The sequence below is a fragment of the Anarrhichthys ocellatus genome, unplaced genomic scaffold, assembly GCF_004355925.1.
Source record: "Anarrhichthys ocellatus isolate YVR2014 unplaced genomic scaffold, GSC_Weel_1.0 scaffold2072, whole genome shotgun sequence".
In the NCBI taxonomy this organism is placed as follows: domain Eukaryota; kingdom Metazoa; phylum Chordata; class Actinopteri; order Perciformes; family Anarhichadidae; genus Anarrhichthys; species Anarrhichthys ocellatus.
In genome coordinates, this window is record NW_022282046.1 from 1 (window position 1) to 8,749 (window position 8,749).

General features: G+C 41.7%; 2 protein-coding genes across 2 annotated transcripts; one reads left to right on the forward strand and one right to left on the reverse strand.

Moving 5' to 3' along the window:
- The first annotated feature begins 38 nt into the window (after nucleotides 1-38).
- On the forward strand, nucleotides 39-4,488 carry LOC116378105 (alpha-tectorin-like). Its single transcript, XM_031839920.1, has 5 exons — nucleotides 39-166; nucleotides 1,225-1,420; nucleotides 2,306-2,569; nucleotides 2,657-2,799; nucleotides 3,750-4,488. Exons 2-5 carry the CDS (start codon nucleotides 1,333-1,335, stop codon nucleotides 3,963-3,965), a joined length of 711 nt encoding a protein of 236 aa, XP_031695780.1. The 5' UTR covers nucleotides 39-166; nucleotides 1,225-1,332; the 3' UTR covers nucleotides 3,966-4,488.
- Nucleotides 4,489-6,914: 2,426 nt separating this feature from the next.
- On the reverse strand, nucleotides 6,915-8,717 carry LOC116378106 (dysbindin-A-like). Its single transcript, XM_031839921.1, has 2 exons — nucleotides 8,537-8,717; nucleotides 6,915-8,418 (listed from the first exon to the last, which is right to left on the reverse strand). Exons 1-2 carry the CDS (start codon nucleotides 8,655-8,657, stop codon nucleotides 8,159-8,161), a joined length of 381 nt encoding a protein of 126 aa, XP_031695781.1. The 5' UTR covers nucleotides 8,658-8,717; the 3' UTR covers nucleotides 6,915-8,158.
- Nucleotides 8,718-8,749: the final 32 nt, after the last annotated feature.

Here is an 8,749-nt window from a genome sequence, read left to right on the forward strand (position 1 = left end):
TGTGTGTGTGTGTGTGTGTGTGTGTGTGTGTGTGTGTGTGTGTGTGTATTTTCTGCAGGTTGACGGGCTTGAAAACAACCTACCCTTCACCAATTCAACCAATCACTCAAATGTCCAGGTTCATAAGAGACACAGAGAGGCTATCATTGAGACCACCTTTCTGAAGGTATAAACACCAAAGCATACACCGCCATTTATAAAGTATCTATAAAACTTTTTAGTCAACCTTTGTCTTAACTTTAATGTGATTAGGGCCATCAAAGCATATTGCGTTGACTGCACGTGTTACAAGTACCGTGAGTACCTCGGCTGCATGCGTAAAAACAGTAGGTCAACACTTCTAGTATTAAGAACAATTTAGTTGTGAAGACATTTTGGATTGTAGCCACGTTCTCTTATCATCCGAGTGAAACGGATGTTGGAGCGTCTTTAGCTTCTGTATTGTGACCTATGACCCAGTGAACACTGTATTTGAGTGGTGTTCAATCACAAGAGGGAATTACATCATATCCTTTGCATTTGATTGGACCGTTTCAAAGTGGGCGGGCTTAGAATGTACGGCGCTACAGAGGACTGTGGCTCCTCACACACCTCCTTGCTCGCTAAAAGTTGCAGGTTGATTGATAGACGGATGTCATGATATTATTGAAGAAATGGAAGAAAAGATTAATGGATTTTTATATAAAAATACACTAAGAAAATATTTTTTGCACATTTTTTTGCATACAGTACGGGGATGTGATCTTAATGGACTAAAAGGGCCAGATTTAATTTAATTTCGACTTTAAAGAGCAGATCACAAGGCCTCTAAAAGTAATGTCCTAACTTACCCTGTTACAAGACATTTTAATACGATAAGGAGATTATTTCCAAAGGTATGGATGATGAGGACTTATAAATGAATGTGTTTATATAATGTCATTAACATAAGTTCTTAAATATTTTCAAATCACTCATTTATGTGCTGAAAGGGAAAGTTTGTTGATTTTTAACCAGCTTTGTATGGTTAAGAATGTGTAATACATGCAAATGAACAGTGTCTAACTCCCCTCCAGATTAAAATTTGAAAAATGTTAGAGACCTCCTTAACAGCGATCACATAGTTCACTGCCGTTGGTCCACTGTCTGTTTCAGTGATGTGTAGTGGTACTCTTAATGCTACCTGCCAATATGTCTCAGCTTCAACTTTGATACAACTTTCCTTTTATCTTCACATTGTTAAAGGTCTCCTTTGACTTTTCGAGTTCAGTGAGGGTGGAGCTGGCGACTAGTTATCAAAGCGAAACCAACGGCCTTTGTGGAAACTTCAATGTTGACCCTGCTGATGACCTAATGTTGCCTGATGGGAAGTTGGCTTCCAACGCCAATGAGTTTGGACAGAGCCAGTGGTTGGCGAACGTGGAGGGCTGCTCGCGTGACTGTAAGCAGCTCATGCTGTGCTATTTATCTTCACTATTGTGCTCTGCATCTTTAGTGCCTCTTTTAGGGCCATTGTAGGTAAACAAAATAATTATTATAGAGTTGGGGGAGGGGGGAATATTTGGAGAAAAATGTCTCAATTACCGAGATTAAAGTCGTTAATGTATAAACACCTGGTGCTGAAATGAAAGAGAAACACCTTTGTTTACTCAAAGACAGAAGTTGTAGAGGAATATTGGTATTTATTTATGTTCACGAAAGAAAACGTGTATATTTATCTCTCAGGAACTTTCCTATTAACCATGGACTGTATATCAGAAGATATTAACACCTACTTTAGGAGCAATGAAATTCAGAGTTTTTTTTTCATAAATTTATAATATTTATAAGTTTTTCCTGTCAAATTGCCACTTTAATCTCAGAGAATGCCCACATTTCTTTTTTTATTAAGTTTTGTGTACACAGAATATATCCCCCTTTACCCCGTCATACTCACAGACATGCACCTCTTTATGAAAATATATGCCAATTTTACACATCAGTGTCATATCAAGTCACGATGGCAATCTTACTCGGGTGGACCTAGTTGGAGGGGCACTAATGAGAGGGGCACTAAGGGTGCACAAATGATCTGCACTGCCGTTCACACTATGAATGGATTCAGTTATGGTAAGGTTAAAAAAGCATTCTGCAAATAAACAAATCACAATTATTAACCATTTTAGCTATCATTAGTTATCATTTATGTAAGGATTAGCATGCTTCTCATAGCTGGTGCTCACCGACCCCATTCATTGCATACGGACTTCATCAATGGCAGATGATATCAGCTGTTTGAGTGACATGTAATGTGACCATGTCTCTATTGATGCCTTTGTGCTGCCAGGTAAAGACTGCGCTCAGCCGCTGCCCGACGACTTCGAACCACCCGCCTACACGTCGGTCTGTGATGTCATAACAGCAAAGGATGGACCCTTGGCTGACTGCGTAGACCGAGTAGATTCCAAGCAGTACCGCGACGACTGCGTCTATGACATGGTGCTTAATGATGGCCAAAAGGAAGCAGCCTGCGGCATCATCAGTGACTACGTGGCGCAGTGTCAGAGAAACGGAGGCTGCGTGAAGTCATGGCGGACGAGGAAGTTCTGCTGTAAGCGCTCAGTGACAGATGATGTGACTGTTCTTGTATTTGTGTGTTTGTGATCTGAGTGCTATTCTGTGTGTGTGTGTGTCACAGGGATGAAGTGTCCAGCTAAAATGATGTATAGTGTCGTGGCTCCTGGATGTCCGGCCAGCTGCCTCGCTCCATCTCCATCCGCCAATTGTGAGATCCCGCCCAGCGAGGGCTGCGTGTGTAACCCCGGTTTCCTGCTGAGTCAGGTAATCCTCCAAACTGCCCCGGCCTTCTTCAATTACAGCGACACATGACTTTCACCAAAGAAGGAAAGGCCAAGTTCTCTTCTGGCAAAAGAAGTTTAAAAACCTTAAATCAGATCGCTGTTTCATGGATGAAATGCTAAAAGTCACAGTAGCCCCGCCCTAAAACATCCCCTGCTTTATGGTCTATTTGACTCTAAATGAACCATAGTTTAAGAAATGAACATCATGCTGTATTGAAGAAGACTTGAAACTAGAGATTGAGACCATAAACTCATGTTTACAATGTTTCAGTGAATTAAAAACAGAAGTGCATAAGTGGATAGTGACTCGACCCGGGGAACTGGGGAATAGTGACATTTAGGACATTTTGGGGCAAGATTAAGATATATCTTGGCTAATTTATCATGTACTATTTTGAACCGAATTACTCCGTGTGTACAATACAGAAAAAAGAGGTGCGAATACACAAAGTTGTATCTTCCAAAACTTCTCCCAGAATAGTTTCTCCAATATCCATTCCTCAGATAGCTTTAGTTTGATCCCATGTATACCAGATCCTTTTTTGAATTACATCATGTGTTTTGGATATTGCACCCTTACTATAAGGGTCAACACTCAACATAGAGAACTGAGTACGTTAAGTCTTTTGGGAGACGGTTGGGACAGCATGTAAAAGAAATGTACAGGTAAAGCTGTGGACTTAAAATAATGAGACTTTTGGCAAACTGTGGTCCTGGCACAGAGATGCGAAACTGTTTCAACAAAGATTCGGCGACTAAATTAGAGTTTAAAGTCTGGGTTTTGATATTCCACGGCGGTCAAAAAGGAAATTGGAGTTTAACTTCATATTTGCCAATACCTAGGCCTGGCAATGTAGGCTGCCCGATAGTTGCAGTCAGAAGGGCCTTGTAACACAGTGACAGTGTCCTGACTGAACTTTGACCTTCCAGGATCGCTGCGTGCCACTGCCTCGGTGTGGCTGCAAATACAACGGTCGGTACATCGTGTCTGGTGAGAATTTCTACCCTGACTCCGACTGCCAGCGCCTGTGTTTGTGCCGCGGTGGGATGGTGGCCTGTGAGGACAAACCCTGCACAGGAAAGAAAAGCTGTGGAGTGCGGAAGGGAGTGAAGGGTTGCTACGCCGCATCTGACTTAAGCATCTGACTTAAGCATTGAACGGGAACCAATGTAGAACTTCATCTTCTCTTCATCTAAGAATATATCCAGCAATGTTGTGTTTATACTGTAAGCTATCTTTATAATTCTAACAGCTATATTCAGGCACACAAGCTACAGATAATCTAGTTCTTTTGGCAAAATTCTTCTATCTATATTCTTCACAGGCCATTTCATATCTCGCTCACAATATAACATGTTTTCTGCAGTAATTCAATAAACAGTCTAAATGAAATAACCGCCTGCTAAAGCCTATTTTTAAAGTGCAATCAAATACTCGGCCAGCACTTGTGCTTCAAATTCATACAGAGTATTTTTAAATTGTTGTTCCTAAAACAGTTTTGACAAAAACTGAACATTCATGTAGGAGTGTACAGTATGCAACAGTGATTTTTGTAACTGTGGATGATTACAGTATGTAATGTTTGTAAGTCACTACTAACACATTTCAGTCTTTACTAATCAATTCTTTTCTAATGATCATTAAACGCATGTCAGCAACTTCCCCGTCTGTTGTGTCTGTCATTGACCCACATGCATATTGACCATTACGTTGCATCATTTCTACTCTATTCTAAAAATGATACACTGAGATACTGACCACTGAGCAGATCCACTGTTATGATGAAGACACTTGCAGTGCTGGACCTGAGTACGACAAGTTACACGCTACTTTATACTTGTGCTTTACTACATTTTAGAGGGAAATGTACTTGCCACTGCTATATTTGACATGATGCATTTTTAAAATCTAATAAAGGCCGTATACATTTATTCCACATTAAAGCGGACAAGTCATGAGAACTCAATTATTCCCATTAGGCTAGCAGAGAAATGTATTTTCTCATTATTTCATGGATTTCCTCATCTTTTGAGACAAGATTCCTGCTGTATTTTCAGTGTCAAACTATGTTTTGTAGTAGATACAATAATGTTAGTCTGTGCTGGAGATTGGAACTCAATTCTAAACTACTCTCTAGATACGACAAGTACAAAAAGACATAAATCCCATCGGTCAAAAGACCTCAATATTTGAATTAAAGAGACGGGTATGTTCGACGTTTGGAGGAACCTCCACGCACTAGAAAAAGACTTTACTCACTACTCAGCTACTCATTAAGTGCGCTCCAGATTAGACTACTTCCTAATGAACACTACAGGCAGACACAGGGTGAAGGACTGCTCAATAGGATCAGCAGATGTATCTTATGCAGTCACTCATTTCTTTCTTAATCTCCTGTACAACAGTCTCATTATTTAAAATACTAATATTTAGTCTCCATAATGTACTCTTCGGTCTGTTATTCAAGTAAATAGTCACTGAACAGTTTAGTTTTCAACAGTAGCATGTCTCTCTCAAAGCCCTCCTCATTGATGTGGCCTCCTGTCTCCACAGCTTGTTGAGCACAGAGCGCCGCCTCATCTAGAGCGTCGTACTGCAGGTAAACAGTGGCCAAGCCTTGACACAGGTCCCTCTGGGTCTTCATGTCCTCCCCTTGCTCTGCTGTAATCAGGGCCTGCTGAAGGTAAGTCACAATCTGGGCAGGGAGCAGGGAGGTTCCTTCCTTCCAGCACGGGTTCAGGCAAACAGAGTTCCTGATAAACAACTCAATCCTCTGGAAAGAGTCGTGGAGGGAGTGGTCCTGTCTTGAGTCCAGGCTCACAGAGGCAGGCGCTAAGTAAGGCATGTATTTACGATGATAGAGCCAGCTCAAGAGCCAGTTGAGGTCCAAAGGAACAATGGGAAGCAGGAAGGGGCTTGAGACGAGGTACTTATATGCTGCTTCAGGTAGACAGCGGTGAGGTTTGTGTAGAATGACGAGGAGCAGCGTGTCAGAGAAACTGTCCACACGAACACTGAGAGCCTCCTCATAGTACACACGGGCCTGAGGAAATATATATAAATATACAGATGATAATGTTCTGTATATTGTGGGTCTCTTTAAGGAGAAATAAAGCATATTGATATATCCATAACACACATATCAATGCTAGAAAAGAAGCACAAACCTGGGAGAAATTTAGTTTTTAGCTTGCATCAACCCAAAGGTTTTTTTCGACACATTAAAAGAGAAGTAACAAGCAAATACGAATAAGAATCACATCATATGATGATGGTGCTAGGGAAACTATTGTAATTGTGCACACGGGTACATTGTTAATTTATTCACTTCTGACTAATCCCATGCCTCATCATGCAATGAAGCAACACAGACTGTTTACTTCCTCTTTTTGCATTTTTACCATCAAGTTTAGATGGTTTATAGAACTGAACATGTGAACCTACATTTCTTGACGTTTGCTTTTATTAGCTGCCAGAGACATAAAATAGAAAACAAGACAGAGCGCCTGCTATCTGTTACTTTGCTTCCGTGCTTGGCCCTGTAACAAATGAATGAGTGAATAAACTGGGACTCTGCAGACCTTGAAGTGTTGATGGTTGAGCAGGGTCAGTGAACTCGGAGTCCTCCCCCTCCCAGCTGTTCTCCTCCAAGAAGAGAGGTGGGTCTTCCTGAAACTCGTCCATCTCGCTGAATGTGTCTTCCAGAGTGAAGGACAGGTAAATTATGCTTAGTATTTAATAAGATTGAACCAAACGTCTCTTTAGTTTTTAATTGTTATTATTTATTGCTTCATGAACTACACATGCTCACTCTTCCATGATGTGAAAATAACAAGTAAATACATGTGTACAACTAGGTTGCAAATTAACCCTAAACACCAACTATCAGATTAAATAATCAGCATTAAATACATCTGTATCAATAACCTAGATAATTAACAAAGGCACAGAAAAATATGACAAAATATATGGTTTAAATACACTTATACTGCCATCTAGTGGTAGAAAGGGTGAACACTTACTTTTACAGTCTACGCTCAATCAAGTCAGGCACAAAAGAAAAAAGTCTAAAGAGGACAAAACTTCAGCCACACTTGTAGTTTACAGAACTTTATTGTGAGATCGACGCATCATCAAGACCGCCCTGCTGCTAACAAACGGTGGACAGTGGCAGCAGCTGTTCCATCTACAGGACGGTCGCTGTACCAGCTACTTCTTGCATATTAGTGAGCACAAAGGGAAATACAAAACAAATCTATGCCTTGACGCCTTTAACAGTTTATTAAGGTCACTTCCTATATACAGAAATTCTCACAGATTGGCCTGAACCTAAAATAAGATTAGAGGTTACTGTACATGTGAATACTGTGGTGTTATACAGACAGATTGAGGCCTTTGCCAAGTCAAACAACATCTTGGCACTGTGGCAACTGTCATGTTCAATTTTAATACCAGTGTCAGAAATGCCTCCTACAGAGCCTAAAATGTTGGATCAGGTATTGGCGTGTACGCAACACTATGCACCGATCAGATGACCCGTTATCAGCTCATTCAAGCTACAGGGAAACAACAACACATGTCAATCGCTACAGATGTGTGCATCCTTATCAGTACTGCACAAGTGCAAACCAGTACTTCACACCTTTGGTTAAACACTCTGGTGCGCTCTATGTTTTCTCTGATGATGCTACATTGTGAACAACAAATCTGTGTGTTGAACTCGGCAGGAGGAGAGCTAATACACGTCAGCTGATCGGAGGTTGCATTGAGTAACATCATGATGCGTTCAAGCTCTATTCAGAAAAAATGAGATTTGGGCAAATGTAATAAGGTAAGTATGATGTGTTCAAATTTAGTCTGGTAAAATGTAGTTTTTGACTAGAAACTTGAATAAAGACAGTTGTTTGAAGGAGATGTTTTCACAACAATATCAAATATGTATTTGAGAGGGAATTATGAGCTGTTTAACTTTTTGGGATATTTACGCACTGGTATCTGAGCAGTACTCGTATCGGCTGACACGTAGGTTCAGGTATCAGAATCGGGAAGCAAAAAATGGTATCGGTGCTTCTCTATTTTTTTTAAATCAATTTCTTTGGGTAAACAGTGAATAGACAAGGTCTCAGTTAGTTAGCACTACTGAGTGACAGCTCAGCACAACTGTCCTTAACATCTGAACACCAGAGGGCACGTTTGTTTCAAACCTCAGAGGAAAGGAGCAGTGAAGTGCTGCTCATGTTGGCTGGAGATGGGAGCCGTGTCAAGTCAAATCAAGAGGGCACCAGAGGGGTAACAGTAGTCAGTGTTTACCCAGTATTCAAGGTGCCTGGTTGCTAGGTTACCCGGAGGACAGGTCCCCTGCGGGGTCGCTCTCGTCGGAGCCCCTTCTTGCGCCAACGTCCTGTAAGCCGACCAGCGACATGTCCGGCTGGACCTCCTCTTCGTCCGACTGCACCAGAGGCTCATCGCTCTCCTCACTGGCCGCTTCCTCGTCCTTCTCCCACTCCGCGTCCTGGTTGGACGCTTGGCTGGTTGTGGGAGGGGCTCGGGTTGATTGGCTACTCGAAGATTCAGAGGAGCAGGACTCGAGGTCTGGACCTGTTGGAGAAGACAACTCTTAATTCACTGAGTAACTAAACCTCGACTCTCCTCGATAATACTAGTGGTATTAATACAACCCGAACAATATCCCCACAGCTGCATGAGTCGGGGTTACCTGAGGTCAGTGATGATCCTGTGCTGTGATGATCCTGTGCTCCACTAATGATGTCATCATCATTAGTGGAGTTGAGGAAGTCATCCAGAGCCTCCTGGTCCGATATGTTAGTTACTGTCATCTGATCCAGAACACGCACATCAGCTCCTGTTGGCTCTGCGCACAGACACACACACACACACACACACACACACACACACACACACACACACA

What these genes read in the sequence shown, in the direction of transcription:
- LOC116378105 (XM_031839920.1), top strand. Translation starts at nt 1,333, where the DNA reads ATGTTGCCTGATGGGAAGTTGGCTTCCAACGCCAATGAGTTTGGACAG. An exon ending in GGAGGGCTGCTCGCGTGACT is followed by an intron (nt 1,421 to 2,305) that starts GTAAGCAGCTCA and finishes TTGTGCTGCCAG; the next exon opens with GTAAAGACTGCGCTCAGCCG. An exon ending in CCGGTTTCCTGCTGAGTCAG is followed by an intron (nt 2,800 to 3,749) that starts GTAATCCTCCAA and finishes TTGACCTTCCAG; the next exon opens with GATCGCTGCGTGCCACTGCC.
- LOC116378106 (XM_031839921.1), bottom strand. Translation starts at nt 8,657, where the DNA reads ATGACAGTAACTAACATATCGGACCAGGAGGCTCTGGATGACTTCCTC. An exon ending in AGGATCATCACTGACCTCAG is followed by an intron (nt 8,419 to 8,536) that starts GTAACCCCGACT and finishes CTTCTCCAACAG; the next exon opens with GTCCAGACCTCGAGTCCTGC.